Source organism: Gopherus evgoodei, chromosome 8 (genome assembly GCF_007399415.2).
Source record: "Gopherus evgoodei ecotype Sinaloan lineage chromosome 8, rGopEvg1_v1.p, whole genome shotgun sequence".
NCBI lineage: Eukaryota > Metazoa > Chordata > Testudines > Testudinidae > Gopherus > Gopherus evgoodei.
The window spans coordinates 52922335-52945141 of NC_044329.1; the positions used below are offsets into that span (position 1 = coordinate 52922335).

Genomic DNA, 22807 nt, shown 5'->3' on the forward strand with positions numbered 1-22807 from the left:
CATGGCAGTGCGCCCCACCTCCATCCCATGAACATGACTCCAATCTGCTCTTGCTAGATCAGCCTTTAGGCTGAGCAGCAGGTTCAGCCTGCATAGCCCATTCTGCCCATTGCCTCTCTACTGACACTGCCAGCAAGTGGCTGGGTGGAGTTAGTAGTACCTGGAAAATCAGAGGGTGGTTAACTCACCCACCAGTGGGAGATCATGGGGGAGAGCATCCGAGCTTGCTAGGTAATCAGAATTCAGGGAAGCTGCAGACCCACTGAGAATAAAAGCCAGTCTCCAGCAGGCAGGAGAATCCCACTAGCCAAGAGCAGCTCACTTGCATCAGCAGAGCACAGAGAATGCTGTAACCCCGTTCCCAGCCCCATACAGGGTGAAGCAGGGTAGGGAGAGAAGGGGACACAGCACTGTGAGCAGGAAGAGAAAGTTACTCACCTTGCACTAACTGAGGTTCTTCGAGATGTGTGTCCCTGTGTTGTCCCACAAACTTACACAGGATCGTTTTAGGGGTTAAGACAAAGATGCCACATTTATTATTAATCCGTAACTATTAGCAAATACCTTAATGCTTATACACATACACTCACACACACACACACCAAAATGTTCTGCAGCTGCTGGATAGTTACCAGTCCTGATTGCAGTTTGAGTTCGCAGCTTGGGATCGGAGCTCATGGCAGCTAACTGGCCAGGAAAGCTGAGCACGAGGAGGAGCCGGGTCTCTGTCGGGCGCGCACCAATGCTCCTTGACGTTGGTAGCAGAACGTTACCCAAAGTCTCTCATCTCACCCTTCCCTTTTTATAGGAGTTTAGTTTGGATTCAAAGTTCCTAGGTCTCGCCGTGTCACGCCGCCTCTGGGTTTGCTTGATCACCCGTCAATTGCAGGCGTGACTGTCAGCCTGGGACCTGGCTTTGATCTTCCTTCTGTTGTTTCTTTTTAGGGTGGATGCTTCTTGCTTGAGTTAGGGCTGTTGTCTAGTTCTTCAGCCGTTGGTATTTGAACTTTATCTCATCAGGACGGGCTGGTGCTGGAGGTTCATTCTATCACCCATGCATACCTCATTCACACATCTCAACTAGACTAATAAAATTACAGTATGGCTTGCAAAAATGGGGGCTGCAGCACAAGCCTTGCCTACATTGTAACAAAATAGCAAGTGTAATGAAATGGTGAACAGAAGTTACAATGGTACAGTGACTAACTCTCTCTCTTCAAGGAGAACTTAGTGTTTCCCACTCTGATCTGGGGAAGGATCTGATCCGGGGAAGGATTTGTATAATTGGTGTATGAACCCTCGGTGATAGCAGACCGAGTAATACAGAGGGAGACTTGGTGTCTCTTCCTCTGGCCCAGAGAGGGTTAAGTTGTTCCTCCAGGAGTTAAAAAGGGAAAATTGTTATTTGTAAGTCACTCCTTTAGGAATTGGAGGTTATAGTATTCTGATATTTATCAGCTCAGTTTCCTGTGTTGTACTTGGCTATGGCACACTTGTTAGGGAAAATGTTTAGGAAGACACAGTCTAAAGACATCTTTAGAGAAAAACAGGGAACGCTGTCTTCTGTCCAAGAGCCCACACCCTTTAAACAAGTACTACAGAGGTTTGGACACAGCCCGTGGACGGAAGGGGGGCTGGGAGATGTGTGTACTATTTCAGATGGTGGAGAATGCGGGCAACGATCCCACTACCTCTCACAAGTAGGCTGGCAAGGTATACAATCCTGTACAGGCCTACTCCAACTAAAAGGGATTCAGCAGCAATCTGACTTTTGTGGGATGCATGCAGGGATTTATACTCCTGCTTGGCATCCTGCCAGGAGGAGAATGCCTCCCTGCATGAAAAACTCACTCATATGGAAAAAGAGGCAGACAGATGGAAAGTGGTAGCGACAGGGGTGCAAAGCCAGTTAGACCCTCTCTGGGAGGCACTCAGGGAGGGCAAACAAAAAGAAAAGAAGTTAGAGGAACAGGTCGGGGAAAAGGAAAAAATAGAAAAAGAGAATCAAATATTGCAAGGCGTGGTAAAGAGGTTAACCATAGAACAAAGTAAAGCTCTCCCCGCTAATCACAGCCGATGCGAATCCCTTATCCAGCACCTTAAACAAAGGCTGGGATTCGCAAACCGCCAGATAGCAGCGGTAACGGCAGGACAGCGGGACTTTGATCGCCAGAGTGACGTCCCTGACTGGGAAGATGCCCCGAGGGAATCTAGCGAGGTGTGGGAAAGAGAGATATGGAGCAGCAATCCTGAGCCCCAGGGGCCGGTTGCAGCCATTAACAGAATTACTGTAACAAGAACAGACACAGATGCAGGGACTAGCACAGCTACTACAACCGTCCCCATATCAGCAGCTGATCTCCAAGCCATGGCAAAAATGCTTGGACCCCTTAACTGGGAAAATTTTTCAAATGGACTCTGCATGTGCTGCAATGGCAGGCAGAGAAGATTTAACAGTCCCTGAGCTTAAACGCTCATGACCACCTGTGCAGCACCGAATTACAGGAGTCATTGACTCGGGTAATAAGGGAAAACAGGGAGAACAATACTTTCCTATCCCTGTTTGCAAGCCTAGAGGAACAAATGGGTCGCCGACATCTAATGATACAGGCGGCTAGCATGATGCAGGAACCTAATGAAGACCCTGAAGGGTACCTATCCCGCTGGGGACTTATGCAGGACATGGCAGGCATCACCTGCCCTGAAGATGCCTAAGGAGCCCCTGCAAATAACCCTGACACTGTAGCATACGACACAGATGCCCTGAGGGACTGTGCTGCGACTCTTCTCCCTTACTATGCCAATAAGCTCAGCGTTTGGGCACCTAACCAGCCCGCGAGCATGACTGAGCTCCGAGATCTGATCAAACAAATCACCACTCATTCTGGCCCCACACTCCAAATTAAAAAAAAAAAAAAAAAAAAAAGGGCTCCCTTTGTGGCCGCGCTTGAGCAAATAACTTACTCCAATGAGAGTGGTAATATGGGAATAGGGGGCTCCCGAGGTCGCTACCGCGGACGGGGAAATCATAAGCCACGGGGACAATGTAGAACCAATGTGAATGAAATTGTTTTTAGTTAGTCACTGTACCATTGTAACTTCTGTTCACCATTTCATTACACTTGCCATTTTGCCTACACCTGTGGGTGCTCCACTCTAGGTGACGGTGCGTCCCGGTGCCGTTGATCGGAGATTTTCGGTAGCAGTGCTTGGTTGGGACACGTGCACTCAGTTGGTATCTCCCATCTTGTTGGAATCTTCCTGAGTGTGTGCACCCCACACCCTCCTCAGTTCCTTCTCTACTGTGGAGAATCATACTAGTACTCCAAAGTAGAGGGGAGGAAGGTGAGGAGTGGAGCACCCACAGAGACACACATCTCGAAGAACCTCAGTTACTGCAAGGTGAGTAACTTTCTCTTCTTCTTTGAGTGCTGTCCCTGTGGGAGCTCCACTCTAGGTGAATGTGTAGCAGTACCCACTATGGTTGGTGGGACTTTGGAGATGCGGCAGTGAGTACTGTAGATAGTACTGTATGGCCTACTATTGTGTCTGCCGTGGTATCTTGCATGAGAGCATAGCGTTTTGCAAACTTGTGTTCAGATGACCCCATAGCCACTTTGCAGATGTCAGGAATGGGAACATTGTGTAGGAAGGCAACGGATGTTGACATGGCTTGAGTGGAATGAGTTCTAATGCCTTCGGGCGGTTGAAGATTTTGAGCATGGTAACAGGATCTGATGCAGTCAGAGATCCACTTGGATAGACGTTGTTTAGAGATAGCCGTACCTTTCGATCTTTTGGTAATGGAAACAAAGAGTCGTGGGGACTTATGAAATGGTTTGGTCCTGTCTAAATAAAAGGTGATTGCTCGCCTGACGTCAAGAGTATGCAGGGTTGCCTCTTGCAGAGTCTTGTGAGGTTTGGGATAGAAAGTAGGTAAGTATATAGGTTGGTTGAGGTGGAAGGTCAATACCACCTTAGGAAGAAATTTAGGATGTGGTCTCAAAGTGACTTTGTCTTTGGAGAAGATTGTGTAGGGAGGGTGGGCCATCAGAGCGCTCATTTCACCAACTCTCCCTGCTGATGTTATGGCAACTAAGAAAGCCACCTTCATGGACATATGAAGATGAGAGGAGGTAGCCAAGGCCTCAAATGGAGGTTTCACGAGAGCATGAAGAACAAGGTTAAGATTCCATGCAGCCACTGTTGGGTAAATTTCAGGGTAGAGATTTTGCAAGCCGTGAGAAAGCGTTTTATGGTGGAGTGGGTAAAGAATGAATAACTGTCTAATAGGTCGTGGAAGGTGGTAAGTGCCGCCAGGTGCACTTTGATGGAGCTGAGCGAAAGTCCTTCCTGTTTTAGTTTCAGGAGGTAGTCTAGAATGTTAGGGAGGGTCACGTTATTGAGTGCTAAGTGATTACGTGAGCACCAGGGGGCGAAATGCTTCCACTTCTGCAGGTAGGTTTTACGAGTGGAGTCTTTCCTACTATGCAGGAGGACATATTGGACTTGCTCGGAACAGGCTAGTTCATGGGTTTCGAACCATTGGGAAACATGGTCTGGCCTGTTGGGGAGAGCCCGTGGGTGACAGGAGGATATGCAGAGTAGGTATGGATACCACATCTGTCTTGGCCAAGCCGGGGCAATAAGTATGACCCAGGCCTTGCCGTCCGCAATCTTCCAAAGAACCCTGTGTAACAGAGGCATTGGTGGAAGGCGTACAGGAGAGAGTCATTCCATGGGATGAGGAATGCATCTCCTAGGGATGCAGTCCGAGTCCCGCTCTGGAGCAAACGGAATATTTTCAATTCTGGGTCGTGGCAAAGAGATCTATTGACGAGGTGCCCCAGAGGGAGAAGAGCTGTTGGAGTACTGCGGGGGTGTGCAGTTCCCATTTGCATGTGTCAGGAAGTGCTACTGACGTGCGTCGACAATAGTGTTGTGGCAGGTTGGTTAGGCAGGAAGTGATGATTTGTATTCGATGTTCATATGCACCAATTCCATAGTTGAATGGCTTCCATGCAAGGGAATGTGATCGTGTTCTCTCTTGTCTGTTTAATGTAGTACATGCATGCTATGTTGTCTTTTAAGGCCCAAAGAGATTTTGTTCTTTATGAGGGGAACGAAAGTGAAGGCATGCTTCGCCTCACTGCTCTGAGCTCTAAGAGATTTATGCGTAGGTGCGTCTTGATGCGGACCACGGCCTTGTGCCCCTGTTGCCGACCCCTAGGTGCGATCCCCAACCGATTAGGGAAGCGTCCGTGGTGAGCATGAGGCGTTGGGGAACATTGCTGGAAGGAAATCCCTGTGCAGAGGTTTTCTGGAACTTGTTTACCCAATGCTGGGAAGCTATAACATTGGGAGGGAGGATGTTAGTAGCCCTCCCTAAGGGTGTGTCTGTGGGTTTGAAACTGGAAATGAGCCACCCTGGAGAACTCTATGTGTAGCCTGGCGTGGTGAACACGAAGGTGGTGGCTGCCATGTGACCAAGGAGCTGTAGGCAAGGTCTTGTCCTGTGTCCTGGGACGAATAGAGAGCGTGCATTTGAGCCGCGAGATAGCGAGGAATCTGTGATATGGGAGCGATATCCTGTGATATCCTGCTCTGGATTGAGTTGAGATGAGCTCCGATGAACTCAATCTGTTGTTTAGATGTCAGAGTGGATTTTTGGATGTTTATTTGGAGGCCTAGGCTGTGAAAGAGGGCGATGGCGAAATGGATAGCTTGAATGTTCGCCATAGGAGTTGCCCTTGATAAGGGCAATCGTCCAGATACGGGAACAGCATGACCCCGTGTTTGCAGAGGTGAGCCATGACCACAGCTAGAGTCTTGGGAAAAAACTCTCGGTGCTGTGGTGGGTCCGAAAGTAAGAACTCTGTATTGAAAATGGTCATGACCGATTGTGAATCGTAGGAAGCGTCTGTGAACTGGATGAATTGATATATGAAAGTAAGCATGCTGTAGGTCAAGGGCTTTGAACCAGTCCCCTTGATCCAGTGCAGGGATTATTGTGCCCAGTGTGACCATCTTGAATCTTTGTATCCTCATGAATTTGTTCAGTCGGCATAGATCTAGTATAGGCCTCCATCCTCCGGTATTTTTCTGAGTTAGAAAGTAATGGGAGTAGAAACCTGTCCTTTGATTTTGTGTCGGCACAGGTTCCACTGCACCTAGTTGTAGAAGATGCGCCACTTCTGTGCGAAGTAAGTGGTCATGAGAAGGGGTCCCTGAAGAGGGACAGGGAAGGGTAGAAGGGTAGGAGAAGTAGTCCTTATTCAAAGGGAGATCCTCCACTTTGGTCGCAGTTCTTTGGGGATGCAGATGCAGAGAGCCATGAGAATCTGCGCATAACCACAGCAGTTGCATTTGTACAGGCTGCTGTGTCTGCCTGTCTAGAGCTGCTGTAGGCCGTTCTGGAAATCAGTTGGCCCTCAGTCAGGATTGATTTGAAGTCTGCTCTCATATCCTCTGGAATGTAGGAGGCAAATTCAAAAGTTTAGTGTAATTATCAAAGTCGTAACTGGCGAGGGGAGCAGAATAGTTTGCAATCCTGAATTGTAGTGTAGAGGACATATAAACCTTGCAGCCCAAGACGTCAAGGTGTCTAAGGTCCTTGTCTTGCGGGGTGGGTCGATATTGTGACTGTTTCGTACTCTGTGCAACTGCATCCATGACAAGGGAGTTCGGTGGTGGATGAAAAAAAATAGGAAGTCAGTGTCCTTAGCAGGGACATAGTATTTACATTCAACCTTTTTGCAAGTTGGTACTAAAGATGCTGGGGTTTGCCAGAGAGTGTCAGCTGGCTCCAGGAGTGCTTCATTTATAGGTAGTGCGATTTTTGAGGGTGCAGACGGTTGAAGGATTCTGAGGAGTCTGTGTTGCATCTCCTGAACCTTTTGAAAGGGGATATCTTGACTGAGTGCCACCCTCCTGAAAAGTTCTGAATTGTTTGCAGTCGTCCATGGCCCATGGAGGCAGAGGGCCCTTCCAAGGCTCAATGGAGAGTTAAGGATATGGCATAACTTGCATACTCAGGAGGGGCGTCAGGCCACCTTAGAAGTGGATGGAGCAGGAGGACTGATGCACCAGAAGGAGGATGACTAATAGGAGGATGTTGCCAAGTGTACCACTGAGGCCAAGGCATAGAGTAGGAGAACCCAGGTGTCGCCCATGGGGGGGCAAAGTAGGGAAACTGAGGCTGGTGGCCTTGAGCCGTGACTTGAGGTGGCACAGGTGCCTGTGGAGGAGAAGCAGGAGGAGAGAACTCCGCTTGCTGCCGTAAATCAAGTTCATTGTCAGTGAAAACTAGTTCAGGTGGAGAGAGCGGCGGTTCAAAATATGAGCCCTGTGTACCTAGGAGCGGAGAGTGAGGCTCACTGTGGCACTGAACGGTCACATTGAGCGAGAAACTGTGCTCCTGCTCCCTGGGCTGAGCCGAGCTTGCTCGTCTGCTCTAGCTCATTAGCAGGAGAAGTGCAAGTGACAGTAGTGCTGCAGACTGCTTGGAGGTGCCCTGCAGGGGGTCTGCTACTGGTGCTGGGTGGAAGATAGCCTTGGTGCCAACATTCTTCTCCCTGCAGGGGAGGATTGCGCTGGTGGCATCATGGCCATTTTTGATGCCGAGGAGCATTGCGCTGCCGGCACCACAGACGTTTGCGATGCTGAGGAGAGGCGCAGTGCCCAGGAGAGGCGCGCGCTGCCGGCACCGTTGCCGTTTGCGGTGCCCAGGAGAGGCGCGCGCTGCCAGCACCACGGCTGTTTGCGATGCCCAGGAGAGGTGTGCGCTGCCGGCACCGCAGCCGTTTGCGGTGTCCAGAAGGCGCGCGCTGCCGGCACTGCAAAGTTTGCGGTGCCCAGGAAGTACGCGCTGCCGGCACCGCAGCCATTTGCGGTGCCCGGGAGGTGTGCGCTGCCGGCACAACAGCCGTTTGCGGTGCCGAGGGGACGGGAGCCACAAGGACCTTCCTGACACGGGAGGTCGGGTCCCTGCCTCTGCACTCTGTCAGAGCTGCAGCTGAGGCATTAGAAAAGCTGAGGCACCTGCCGTTGGTGCTGTCAGCACAGAGGGTAGGGATCTCCCGGGAGACCCCCTGCCCTTGTTAAAGTCTCTCCTGTGAGACTGTTCTGCTTCTTGCCTCAGCTCCAAGGAGGGTGAAGCAATGCTGCCCACCAGTTCCGATCTGGCTGGGGAGCGTGTGGGGTGGGTTTTTAACCTTTCCATCTCCGAAAGCCAGCTGTAAGGGATTTTTCCATCATCAGCATTTTGAGCAGCAGAATCCCTGTCGCGACAAGCTCTCTGACTTGAGGCTCAGCAAGGGAGGACACTTCACAGGGACTTGGGTTGTCCCCGAGGCACTTTACACAGTATGAGTGCCCATCTGTCCGAGCATGGATTCCTGACAGAAATTACACCTGTGAATCCTGAAGCTCCTGGCATTATGAATTAGCGATGGCCGAGGAGAGGTCTCAACGGGAGGGAGACCAAGCTGAGGGATTTTTTTTTTAAACTAAGTAACTAACTATGTAGCTACACTAAAGGAAGGGAAACAACATGGACGTAACTAATAATTATTTCTATGTTCTTTGTTACTGTTTTCTATAGAGACCAGGGAAGAGAAGGCAGCACTGCCCCGAGTTCCGTCTTCAGCTGAGGACGGCTGAGAAGGAACTGAGGAGGGTGTGGGTCGCACGCACTCAAGAAGAGTCCAACGAGATGGGAAATACCAACTGAGTGCATGCGTCCCAACCAGGCACTGCTACCGAAAATCTCTGATCAACAGCGCCGAGATGCACCGTCACCTAGAGTGGAGCACCCACAGGGACAGCACTCGAAGAAGAACTGGAGCTTGGTGTGTATACCATGCCTCCCCGATGCCCACGATGGAAACAAACTGCCGCACTCCATGCCTGCTCCCAGAGGCAAGCCAGCAATGCAACAGCAGAGGGAGTTGCCAAGAGCACCGTGCCCCGGATTGATGAATATTCAGGGAGTTCGGAGGCATCATGCTGGGTCCTTGGGGACCTAAGTGCTCAACTAATGAGGTCCCAGCAGTCTTGAGCACCTCTGATTCTGCTGGAGTGCACACACACGATATAACTGCCTTGCACCATCACTGCTGCTCCAAGCACACCGGCCTACAGGCTGGCTCATCAGTACACACCAGCTCAGAGTTTATAAACCTCTCTCCCCCTCTGAAGACATGCATGGGAAAGAAAGGGGGGGGGAGTGAGAGGAGGAGCCGAAAAGGAGAAATAGAGCCAATGGGTTTTTTTGAATTCCAGATGCTTTACAAATTACTGTATTATTATTCCCTTCTCACCAATGGGGAAACTGAGGCACACTGGAGGTAAATGATTTGCCAGCAGTCAGAGTGATTCCATGGCTGAGCTGGAAATAGAACCCAAGTCTCCTGCCACTCAGTCATCAGAAATGCTGCCACTTCCAAGTGCTCAGGACCTTGGCTTTCCACCTCACCCAATGCAGGAAGCTAGGCATTCCCTGCCTTCTTTGCCTCTTCCTCCTTCCTGTCTTCCCTCTCCCAACCCTGGAAGCATTCACTGATTCATTAACTCATTAATGCCTCCAGAAGGGGTTGGAGGGGGGAAGAAGCGAATGAGGCTCTCTCTGAGACCATGCAGAGCCTAGGGGCCTGGTCTGCATTAGGACACAAGCTGAGGTCTTCACCCAGTCCTCAGGCCAAATCCTGAGGCATAAGTGAGGCTCTACTCAACTTCTGTCAGAGCTTTGCCTGAGTAAAGTCTAAACCAGGTAACGGCCTCGAGGTCTGGCCCTTAGTCCGCTGTAAATGAAGAGTGGAAATGACGCGTTCCCATCAAGAGCTCCACATCACACCTCCTGTGGGCAGAGAGGGGAAACTGGGCCAAGAGAGGGGAAACTGGGAAGGTGGGAGATTGTGGGGACAGGAGAAAACACCGGTGCAACCATACAGTGAGGAAGCAGGAGGGAGAATGCACCAAAGCTGCCACCACGCAAAGAGAAGTAGGGAAAGGACAGCAAATGTGGCGGGGAATAGCACAGGACCAGCCATGCAGCTTTGCGCATGCACACACCCCCAGGATCAAAGCCCAGCTGCCTTCACAGCTAGCAGATATGTGCAGGTAGCCGGTAATAACTCGTTTCTTCCATTGTGTTAGTGCTTGTACTGAAGGAGACCCATCAACCGGTTACCCCAGGTCACCACTCAACCCAGACATGGCCAATCAGATCCCTCTGTTCGACACCTACACGAGATGTCCCGTGACCCACGGGAACTGGGAATGTATTTATTGACGGCCGATTGAGGCCCATTGTTCTGTTTGTGCCAGGGGGCACAGGGAGGGGCAGGCTGGCTGGCTGGTGGCAGGGGGCTAAGGTAACTGGGGAGGCTGGCAGGGCAGCCAAGGCTTACCTAAAGATCTTATCAGAAGGCTGCTCTCCCAGCACCAAGTCAAATCCACGCTGGAATATTGTATATGGCCACGGCCTGGAAGGAGAAAAGAAAATGGTTTGTATAGCACTACACGTACCAGGTCTGATCTCACATACACCCGTGAATATCATAAGTGACCCCACTGGAGAGTCACACCGGGTTCATGCTGGTGTGAGACCAGCGTTACACTCTCTATACATCCAGGGATTGCTTCGCTGGTCAGTGGAATGCAGTAATTTCTAGAGCTGCTGTAACACTAGGCAACAATTTAGGACAGAAAGCAGGGCCAGTGTTAGACTTGCTGCAGGGCAGAAACTAAGGAGTGGGCCCCACTCCGCTGAAGCTGAAGCCAGAGCCACCTGGCATCCCTGTGTCCCCATCCCCGAATGTTCCTCTGCACTCCTTAGGGGGGGCATGACTCTCAGATTGAAAACCTCTGCTTTCATGTGATTTATTTCCACTTTTAGTGATTAAATGACTAATATTCCCATTACAGTTACCCACAGTGACTCTGCAGAGATGATGTAACTTAGCTTCATGGCGGGCCCGTGACGTGGGACCCTGTGCCATTGCCTCGCTTGCCACCCCCCCCCACAACACCAGACCTGATAGGAAGTGAAGAAAACTAGCTCAGTTCATTGAATCTGAAGGAGAAATTCAGTGTGGCAGGAGGTAATGACCTAAACAGGGCCTGGGCCAGGACAATGGAGCAAGCACTCTCACTTCCAAATGGTGTCTGGAGATTTCTTGAATCCCTGCCCTTTGTCGCACTGCTCCCTACCACCGTCCTGGGGCATTGGTTTGGCACCAACACTCAAGGAGGGTCCCACCTACTGCATCAGCAACACAGCGTCCTGCAGGATTCTGGGTTTCCTTTGGCTGTATCCCATCCCAGTACTGACCAGTGCTGATCCTGTTCTGATGTTGCAAGCAGCACTGAGCAGGCAAACCCCTGTCCCTGCCTGGAGCCCTGCTGACTTTGTTGAATTACCTTAGCTGCCTTCTTCTTCTTGAATTTTAGCAAGCACTTACGTAAGCTTTAGCACCATGTGGCAAACTCCTGAAGAAACTTACCTCATCATATCCCCTCATAGTGTCTCCTCTGATGTCATACATGGTCGCCCCCCCAGAGGAGAGAAAGCATGTAAGCAATGGAGGAAGGTGCTCCAGTTACAGCATAAGTGGCTTTAATTGAATCTCCTGCTCAGTTTGTCAGACACGTCCGCCAACTGCACTGCGCAGCTTGTTTTCCCAGAGCCTGCAGACGTCTAGGAAAGCTTTGGGGAAAATGGAGCTGTATTCGCCTGTTTTTAGAGAGGCTGGAGGAGTGAACGTTTTTCCCACGAACGCTGTCTATGCAACTATGCAAGAAAGCCAGGTCTGAGTCTGGCCACAGGACTCAAATGCTGGGTCTGTCAAACTCTGGATAAGCCATAAAAGCAACATGAAAATCAGACAGTCCAGTAAAAAATGGTTACTTACCCCACAGTAAGTGTGGTCTTTCCCAATGCTGAGATCCCTTTGTAGGCACACATATGCCTCATGCACGTACAATCAGAATTATATGACTAGCACATGTCCTGCATCTCCTCCTGCTCCCACATAAGGGCATAAAAGGCAGAGTGGCCCTGCCTCAGTACCCTTGTAATTCAAATCCCTGGCAGGAGAGGACTCCGAAAGCAATGACGGAGGGCAGGTCGTGGTAGCCACGCTGAATACACTTCTCACAGAACCACAGTTCCTGTAGGATAAGGAACCATTCTTCTTCCATTATGTGTCAGTGGGGACGAAGCGCGAGCAGCATCCCACTTGGATGGGGGGACTGAGGAGTACCAGCTGCACTGGTCAAACAGAGATGGAGATATTGGTCTCCCAAACCTCACCTCTGACATAGTTGCTAACTCCAAGGTACAGCACTGGACAAAAGTCAGTGGGTTACTCTATGTCGCCACCCTGCAAATTTCTGACATCAGCACATTCCCGAAGCAGAAGACTGATACTAGAGCTCTGGTGGAGTGAGACTTGGTGTTCAGTAGGAGAGCCACATCAATCAGCTGGTAACATAATGAGATGCAATGGACAACACGGTGTAATATCCTCGGTGAATGGATGGCCTGATCTCTAGAATACCTGGCTATGGCTACAAATAGATGGGGAGATAGCTTCAACAGTTTGGTCATGTCAATGTAAAAAAGCAAAGCCCTGGACACATCCGGCGTGTATAGTTTCTTTTCTCCTAGAACCAGCTGTGGTTTCAGGAAAAAGACAGGCCAGCTTAACAATTGCCTCAAATGAAATTCTGCATTTATCTTAAGAATGGACTTCAGGTGAGGTCACTGTACCATCTTGCTCATATGGAATGTCATGGGGGCATTCAGCTCATAAGAATGGCCAGTGACCAGTGCCAGATGCTTCAGAAGGAAAGAACAGAACAGGGCAATTTCAAGTGATCCATCTCCCGTTGTTCAGTACCAGTTTTTGACAGGTGGAGATTTAGGGACTCCCAGGGCATGGAGTTGCATCCATGACCATCCTGGCCAATAGCCATTGATGGACCCATCCTCCTTGAACTTATCTAATTCTTTTTTTAATCCAGTTATAGTCTTGGCTTTCACAACATCCCTGGCACCAAGTTCCACAGGCTGACTCAGTGCTGTGTGAATAAGTGTTTCCTTTTGTTTGTTGTAAACCTGCAGCCTATCAATTTCATTGGGTGACCTCTGGTTCTTGTGTTATGTGAAGAGGTAAATAACACTTCTTTATTCACTTTCTTTATACTGTTCATGATTTTACAGACCTTGACCATATCCCTCTCTTAGTTGTCTCTTTTCCAAGCTGAGCAGTCCCAGTCTTGGACACCTCCATGGATTTTAACAGAGCTGAACACAAAGCCAACCTGTTTTCAGCATAATAAGTAGTTAAGGATCTTCAATATCACGGCTTAAATCAAGTTCAGACCATGCCAGAGAGCCTCTTCCATTTAGAGGAATGCATCCTCCTGGCGGACATTTGCCTGCTGTGAACCAGGATTTCCGGGACCTGTAGGGAACAGCCCTGCTGAACCAGCCAAGAGCAGTGCTTTCAGGTGCTGCAACTCCAGGCTTGGACGGAGCATTGGGCTGTAGTGCTGTGAGATCAGATGGAGGTGGCTGGAAGCTGGAGCGGAGACTGAACCAACATGTGTAACAAGTTTGTCAGACAGAACTCCCTCAGCCAACATAAAGCTACAAGACTGACGATGGCCCTGTCTCCAGATCTTGACGATCACCACTGGAAACAACAGAAAGGCATACAGCAGACCTCTGCTCCACTGAAGAGGGAAAGAATCCAATAACAATCCTGGGTTCTGTCCTGCCCTGGAGCAAAAGTCCTTAGACTTGGTGCTGTCCTTGATGGCAAAACAACTCTATTGTGAGGGGTCCACAATGGCAGGATATCAGTCCTATCACAAATCTGTGCAAGAACTATGCAGGGTTGGTCTGCTCAGGAAATCTGCCAGGTTGTCGCTGACTCCTGGTGAAGGGCCATCGCAGTTATCCCATTCTGATCACACCAGAGTTTGACAGCCTCCATGCAAAGGGGCAAGGAGTCCGGGCTCCCTTATTTGCATATGCAGTGCATGGCTGTCATGTTGGCTGTGACATTATGCATTGTCAAGTTCCAGAGGACAGGCAGGAATGCCACACAGGTAGCATGATGGCTCCGAGCTCCAGGACATTCATACCTACCTCCCTGTCATCTAGGGACTAGGCCCCTTGTGTCTGCAGATGATCCAAATGAGCTCCCCAGCCTGTCCATGACACCTACATGATCAGGGTCTTTGTTGAAGCAAGGACTGAGGAGGACACCCCTCTCCACACTTCTGAGAGATCTAACGTCCAATCCAGCTTTGCAATGACACACGAGGCACTGAAATCTTCTTGTCTATTCATCATCTTGCTGGGGGAACAAACTGACCTGAGCCAGAGTTGGAGGGACTGAAAAGTCTGGCAAGTGGCACTACATGGGTGAATGCCAATACGTTGCCTAATGCTGCAAGTCATACACACTTATACATCACACCTGCTCCACTCCTATGCCTTTGCATGAAAACTTGGAGCATGCACGACACCAAGAGACAGAGCTATTCAAACTTATCTGACCTTCCACACATCAGGTGCATGCACATCTAAAATGGGATCCACACTGATGCATATTTGAAAGAGAACACCAGTTAAAATATGTTGCCATCCATCTTAGTTGGAGAGACACTGTCAGGTCAAAAACCCCAACAGCCCCATGCAATAGTGGGCTGAGTTGACTGAGGCATCAGTATCAAGGGATTTCATAGTTTACAGCTGTGGAATGACTGCACCTGGAATACTGCATCCATTTCTGGGCAGGAAGATATTGACAAGTTGGAAGGAATTCAGAGGACAGCAGGAAAAAATAATAAGGGACAGGAGGGACTGATTAGGAGGAACAATTAAAAAGAGTTAGTCAGGTGTAGCTTGGCTAAATGACAATAAGGGAAAACATGATAGCAGCACACAGATTGAGAGCAGGTGTAACACAAGCATGAAGCAGAATTATTTAGGGTAGCTGAAGCAGCTAAAAGAAGCACACAAAAAGGGAAAATCTAGCCTGAACATAAAGAAATAGGTTCTTTTAGACTCTGAAGTAGTCTCCCAAGGGAAGCAGCAGAACTCTCACTTGGGGTATTAAAAGTGGCTTGATCAAAAATGTGCCACAAAGAGCATTCTGGCCTCGACAGAAAGATGGGCTCAAACTCCCACTTGCTTGGTAAAGAATGTGGCTTGATGCTCAAATGCTCAGGGTGGTGACATGTCACTAATGAAACATGACACCGCCACCAGTACCAAGGACAAGATGGAGTCACTGGCCAACCCACTGCTCCCAGACCTGCAAAACACTATGGATGGTTTCCAATATCACCAACCTGAACAGAGGGTGCACGGTCAACTCATACACTCATAGGTCAGAAGGGACCATTATGATCATCTAGCCTGACCTCCTGCACAATGCAGGCCACAGAATCTCACCCACCCATTCCTGCAACAAACCTCTAACCTATGTCTGAGTTACTGAAGTCCTCAAATTGTGGTTTTAAGACCTCAAGCTGCAGAGAATTCTCCAGCAACTGACCCATGCCCCATGCTGCAGAGAAAGGCGAAAAACCTTCCATCAAATCCAGCCTCTCAGTGCCCCTGCTGTACAAGATGGCTTACTCCATTTGCTGAAGCAGAATGAAGCCATGGAGGGGCTGCAATGCTTGTTTGCTTCACTGATTGTACTCTGAACTCCTGTTGCCAGGTGCTCCATGGATGCCCATCTATCTTCTCCACTTCCCACAAAATAAATCCAGCCTCCGGAACACTTGTCTCACCAGCACTGAAGAGACTCAGCAGCATGGTGGTGTGGTGGTAGATTTCTCATGGTGGTATATCTATCTTTAAGATGCTGGTAGAAGAAGCTTAAGTTGATTTTAGTGGCCTTTGAAGAGATACCAGAGTGGCCACCTGCCTTGCAACACCCCCCTCAGAACACCATCCAGTGAGAGAGGTGAACTCAAACCTGGAGAGAGATATTGATGTCTCTCTGAATGCAGCCCAGGGTGACAAAGGCAGGAAAATATTTTCCAATTGGTGCTAAATTATTGCGATGCAGAAGACAATCCTAGCAATTTTCTTGACAGGTAACTACAGCTCTATTACACAAGCACCTTAATTTCTAATCTGAAGTTATTTTAGCAACAACAAAAAATTTCTGCTTGCAAGATTGTACGTCTGCCTAGTTTCTCTACCAGGCTTCAATATGATTTTTGTCAAGTTGGCAAGAACTGGAGGATGCCATTCATCCCACAGATTGGATTGGCTCGAATAAAGCAAGCTTTAGAACTAAACACGTACATTCTTGCATGTCTCATAGACACCTTGAATATACTGCTGTCTAAAACCCTTTCAATACTCCTGCAGATGCGTTTTATTCTTGTCTCTCAGGAGTGCATCAGATGGCGAACAAAAGGGGAGATACAGCATTGTTCCATACAGACACAGGCAGGGAAATCATTATAAGAATGGCTTTTTTCCCCCCTCAGTGAATTTAGTGTGAGTGAGAGGTGCCGAATCGACAGCCTTGGAGCCTGGACTCCTCTGTTTAGCTACAGACCAGGATCAGACTGGTCAGATGCACTGCAGACTTCCCCATGCTGCACAGCCAATGGACCCTGATGATGGGGAGAACTGGAAGGCTTAGTTTATCATCAGTAAATGCTAGCAAATGTCTATTTCACCATGTCCCTCTTCCTCTCCTCCCTGCAGGGAAGAACTGATTACTTTCTCCTCCTTTGATAGCCTGGAGGTTCTCTTAGACTCCTTTGGACCTGTTTGGGGCTGCTCCAAGGACAACAGGGGCTGCAGCAAGAATTTCCACTGCAGCTTGGACCGCAAATTGGACTCCTCCAGAAATTTGTTTTGTCTGCTGTATGTGACAAGAAATGTGCGGGAGAGCAGCTAAGAGCTTCCCATAATGCCCTCGGAGGAAACCAACACATCACTGAACAAGGTGCTGCTTTTCAGAAGGTTCTGAATAAGCAGGCAAAAAGGCTGCATTACAGCTTTACTGTAGCTCTCCACACACACAAACCAACAAAAAAAATTCCCACCGATAATAATCAAAATTTACAGATAGGAAAGTACTGCTGGAGAACTTATTAGAGTTTGATTTAAGGATATTTACTTTGTATATTTTGATATGTGATGCCGACAACTTGTGTTTTAATGGTTATAAAAGCTTTCACTTCTTGAATCTCAACATCACCTCTCCTTAAATAACTATGGTCTGACATGCCCTACAATTTCTGGCAACTGAGAAAATTGAAATGGGTGCAAAAAGGAAAAGGGCTGCCAAGTGATGTTCTACCCATTCATCTTGTGCAACTGTGAAAATTTTTTTTAAATCAATGAAAACTGAAAAAAGTGCTGAAAATAAACCAATATTATCCATCAAAATTATTTTTTTAAAGAAACAGAATTCTGCCAAGCCTAAGTATGGTCAACTCAAGAAGTACAAAGGTAATTCACTGTCCAGAGGCTCATTGAGTATTTCAGTGCAGAATTTCCCAACCAAGGCTGAATAACGTGGTTGTTCATGTGACACTGGTAAATATTTTTCCAATGCCCATTGTCCAAGTAAGCAATTGTTGGAGTTTCCAGAGGGATCCTGTGGAATGGTGAACAGGGTCCACATGTCTGCAACTGGGAGGGGAGGACAAGGTCCAGGTGATCCTCTCTCACCATTAAGATGGGGCCAATCCTGCAAAAAAAAGTTTTAGCACCCTCTAGTGCAGTTAATAACTTTAAATAACTAGGCGGCCTGGGATTTTTGAAGGAGCCTATGGGGTGAGTGCTCAACTCCCGTGGAATTTGAGTGGGTTATGGGCATCATACCCCCGTAAGCGCCTGTGAAAATGTCAATCATAGTGAATACATTAATCAACAAACCATCCTTATTCTTAATTGCTCTTGGCTTTCCACGCAGCTCGTGCTGTCTCACTTGGCAACACGCCCATCAGCTCCATGCTCCCACAGACTGAGAGGGCTGTCAGGGGACATTCTACCCGCTGACATGGCATTTTATATAAGGGAGGGTCAGGGTTAAGCAAGGGCCAAGCCGGGGGCCAGATTCTCAGCCATGCCAGCATTTGGCACCGCTGAGATCAATGGAGCCACTCCCAGAAGAGTCCACGGCACAACTGAGTGCCAAATGGGCATCCTGCTCCATTACATCACTTGTAAAGCTCCTGGTGATTCAGTGGGGCAGGATCAGGGGGACTGATTACGTGGGCTGCTGTCCCTGCTCCTGCACTTGTCCCTAGTGCAGCTGTGATGCTCTTGGGTATCAAGTGGAGGAGTCCAGAGCAGGTAGTGCCTGCTCTGGGCAGCTTGCGCATTGTGTCTCTCATAGAAGGCTGCTGCTGGACACAGGAGAGCATCAAGTGGTGGCGCTGTGGCCTGGCAGAGGTCTTGGGAGGTGCTGCAGGGAAAACGCCAACTTGAAACATGAGGAGTAGAGGGAGGTGGGGGGGTTAAGGAGGACAGAGAAACCTGGCTTGGGTGCTTAGCAGCAGCTGGAGGGGCACCCCACAGGTTCTAAAGCGGAGTCCTCTTCAATGCTGCCTGGACTATGCCGCCCATGTTCAATAAGGCTCCTTTCTGGCTGGGTTTTGTTTTTCTTTTAGCTTCAGAAATAAGTAATGGAGGGGACTTCAACTCTCTGTGCCTCTCTCACCTCTTCAGTCATTGTCTTTTCCCCCCTGTTGTTTTGCTGCTTTGTTTCGTTCCCTCTTTCTCTCTCTTTTAGCGTCTCACTCTTTCTCTCTTTCATGATTGCTGCCGGCTCCTCGCTGCTATATTTTTGTTGCTCTTGGCAAGTATTTCAGTTGCACGGTCTTTAGAGCTCACAAAAGAAACAAGGGCTGATCAGAAACGGCTCAGTGTCTGATCAAACTGGATTAACTGTGCTTGAAATGACCTCATCTCTCGCTATCAATTACTTCGTTCGGATGCAAACTTGAAAGTGAGGGACTAGCAGGGCTCTGTGAAGCAGACAAAGTATGCCAGCTATTGGGCAAGCCGCTGCTTCAAAGCTCTGCCAATGCACCTCAGTTCTGTCCATCAGCACCCCCTGCAAATCCAGTCTGGACTGCCATTCACGCCTACCTATAGTTACAATGGCTCAAAATCAGGGCTTGGTGGGAATCTCCCAAACCAATTCCACTTGCAAAAAAAATCCTGGTCTCCACCCCTATGCAATGCCTGGTGCCGTAAAAGACGGTTACTCACCTTTGTAACTGTTGTTCTTCAAGATGTGTTGCTCATATCCATTCCAGTTAGGTGTGTGCGCGCCGCGTGCACGTTCGTCGGAGACTTTTTACCCTAGCAACACTCGATGGGTTGGCAGGTCACCCCCTGGAGTGGCGCCGCTATGGCGCCTGATATATACCCCTGCTGGCCCATCCGCTCCTCAGTTCCTTCTTGCCGGCTACTCCGACAGTGGGGAAGGAGGGCGGGTGTGGAATGGATATGAGCAACACATCTCGAAGAACAACAGTTACAAAGGTGAGTAATCATCTTTTCTTCTTCAAGTGCTTGCTCATATCCATTCCAGTTAGGTGATTCCCAAGCCTTACCTAGGCGGTGGGGTCGGAGCGAGACGTTGCGGAATGTAAGACTGCTGAGCTGAAGGCGGCATCGTCTCTAGACTGTTGGACCAATGCGTAGTGCAATGCAAAGGTATGGGTGGAAGACAAGGTGGCCGCGCGGCAGATGTCCTGTATGGGAACATGGGCCAAGAACGCGGCAGATGAAGCCTGAGCCCGAGTAGAGTGGGCAGTGAGATGGCCCACCTGAGCATGAGCCAAGTCATAGCAAGCCTGAATACATGACGTAACCCAAGATGCAATACGTTGGGAGGAGATTGCCATGCCCTTCATACGTTCCGCCACCGCCACGAATAGTTGAGGTGAGCGCCGGAAGGGCTTGGTCCTCTCAATGTAGAAGGTGAGAGCCCTCCGGACATCCAAAGTATGGAGCTGTTGCTCTCGTCGTGATGAATGCGGCTTTGGACAAAAGACTGGCAGAAAGATGTCCTGGTTAACGTGAAAGGTGGAGACGACCTTAGGGAGGAATGCCAGGTGCGGTCGCAGCTGTACCTTGTCCTTATGGAACACAGTATATGGAGGATCCGCAGTCAATGCACAAAGCTCTGAGACTCGTCTAGCCGAGGTGACAGCGACTAGGAAAGCTGTTTTCCAGGACAGGTACAGCAGCGAGTATGTGGCCAAAGGCTCAAAAGGGGGCCCCATGAGCCTGGTTAAGACGAGGTTCAGGTCCCAAGTAGGGGTAGGGTGTTTGACCTGTGGGTATAGCCGCTTCAATGCTTTGAGGAATCTGGAAACTATAGGGTGGGAAAAAATGGAACTGCCAGCTTCCCCCAGATAGAAGGTGGATATAGCTGCAAGATGTACTCGCAGAGAGGAGATCGCCAACCCCTGCTCTTTGAGAGACCACACGCAGTCCAAGAGAGTGGGGACTAATACAGAATGCGGAGAATGGCTGTGCTGGTCACACCAATGGCAGAAGCGCTTCCATTTTGCGAGGTATGTCGAGCGCGTGGAGGGCTTCCTGCTTCCCAACAACACCTGCTGTACTGTGGCGCAACTCCGACTGGTTTAACTAGACAGGAGCCATGCAGTCAGATGAAGGGACTGCAGATCCGGATGGTGCATCCTGCCGAAGTCTTGTGTGATCAGGTCCAGCCAAAGCGGCAGGGGAATTGGGTCTGCCAGGGACAGGTCGAGCAGCATGGTGTACCAGTGCTGCCTCGGCCAAGCCAGAGCGACCAGGATAAGGCGGGCTCTGTCCCTGTGGAGCCTGAGCAGGACTCGGCAGACGAGAGGGAACGGTGGGAATGCGTAACAGAGGTGGCCTGTCCACGGAATCAGGAACGCGTCCGACAGGGAGCCCAGGGAGCGACCCTGTAGGAAGCAGAACACCTGGCATTTCCTGTTCATTCTGGATGCAAACAGGTCTATGTGGGGAAAGCCCCACCTCCGGAAAATCGAATGGAGAACGTCCGGACGGATAGACCATTCGTGTGATAGGAAGGATCTGCTCAGGTGATCTGCGAGAGTGTTCCGTACCCCCAGGAGAAAGGAGGCCACTAGATGTATGGAGTGGGCTATGAAGAAGTCCCACAGCCGTATCGCTTCCTGACACAAAGGGGAGGACCGTGTCCCACCCTGCTTGTTGATGTAATACATGGCCGTTGTGTTGTCCGTGAACACTGCAACACAACAGCCACGTAGATGGCGCTGAAACACTTGGCATGCCAGCCGGACCACTCTCAGCTCTCGTACATTGATGTGGAGCATCAGCTCCCAGGGTGACCAAAGGCCTTGGGTGCGCAGGAGCCCTAGGTGGGCGCCCCAGCCCAGCGAGGACGCGTCCGTTGTTAGGGACAGGGAGGGCTGGGGAGGATGAAACGGCAGGCCCGCACAAACTCGGGATGACATTTTCCACCAGTCGAGGGAGCCTAGAACATCCGGCGGAACTGTCAGAATAATGTCTATGGCGTCCCTGCCCGGCCGATAGACCGAAGCAAGCCAGGTTTGCAGAGGGCGCATTCGCAGCCTGGCATGCCTTGTGACGAAAGTGCATGCAGCCATGTGCCCCAGGAAAGCAAGGCAAGTACGAGCAGAGGTGGTTGGAAAGCTCTGAAGACTTTTGATAAGGGAGACTATGGCCTGAAACTGGTGTAGGGGCAAACTGGCCATTGCAAGGTTGGAGTCCAGCATTGCCCCGATAAATTCTATCCTTTGCATAGGCACCAGGATGGACTTGTCCAAATTGATGATCAAGCCTAGACGCATAAACAGCTCCCTGATGATGGCGACATGGCTGATGACTTGTGCCTCTGAAGCCCCTCGGATAAGCCAGTCGTCGAGGTAAGGGAAGACGTGTATTTGACAACGGCGCAGGGAAGCAGCGATGACGGCCATACACTTCGTGAAGACTCGAGGGGCCGAGGAAAGACCAAAGGGAAGGACAGTAAACTGGTAGTGACCCTGATTTACCACAAAGCGCAGATACCTCCTGTGCGGGGGATAAACTGCAATGTGGAAATATGCATCCTTCATGTCAAGAGCGGCGTACCAATCTCTGGGATCCAGGGAAGGAATGATGGTTCCTAGGGATACCAAGCGGAACTTGAACTTTTTGATGAATTTGTTCAGTCCTCGCAGGTCCAGGATGGGCCGGAGGCCCCCTTTTGTCTTGGGGATTAAAAAATATCGAGAATAAAACCCTTTGCCCCTTAACTCCTCCAGTACCTCCTCTATAGCTCCGATTGAGAGGAGCTTGCAAACCTCCTGAATGAGGAGTTGCTCGTGAGAGGGGTCCCTGAAGAGGGACGAGGAGGGAGGGTGGGGGGGAAGAAATAAACTAAAGACGGTATCCAAGCTCCACCGTATATAGGACCCAATGATCTGAGGTCAACTGGGACCACGCCGGAAGGAACGGGGAAAGGCGGTTGTAAAAGTGAAGAGGATCCAGGGAGGGAATTGGTACACTGCTCTCGGGCGCACCCTCAAAAGTTTGCTTTGGGTCCCGGTGGTGGTTTCGCGGGACCGGAATTGTTGCTCCCTTGAGGTCCAGACTGACGTCTGCGGGTAGTACAACCTTGTCTTCGGGTAAGATCCGGTCTTGGCCGAGGTGGGGGGTAAGGGCGCTGAGGTTGAGAGCGGAAGGATTGTCTCTGAGTCTCGGGTGCATACATTCCCAGCGAACGCATAATAACCCGGTTGTCCTTCAGACTCT

At 49.8% G+C, this 22807-nt stretch overlaps 1 protein-coding gene across 1 annotated transcript in view; it reads right to left on the reverse strand.

The window, feature by feature from the left end:
* Positions 1 to 22807, reverse strand: part of ASTN1 (astrotactin 1) — a 223923-nt gene that overhangs the window by 59678 nt on the left and 141438 nt on the right. Inside the window, 1 exon segment of the mRNA XM_030573045.1 lies at positions 10410 to 10484. Coding sequence (XP_030428905.1) covers positions 10410 to 10484 — 75 coding nt within the window.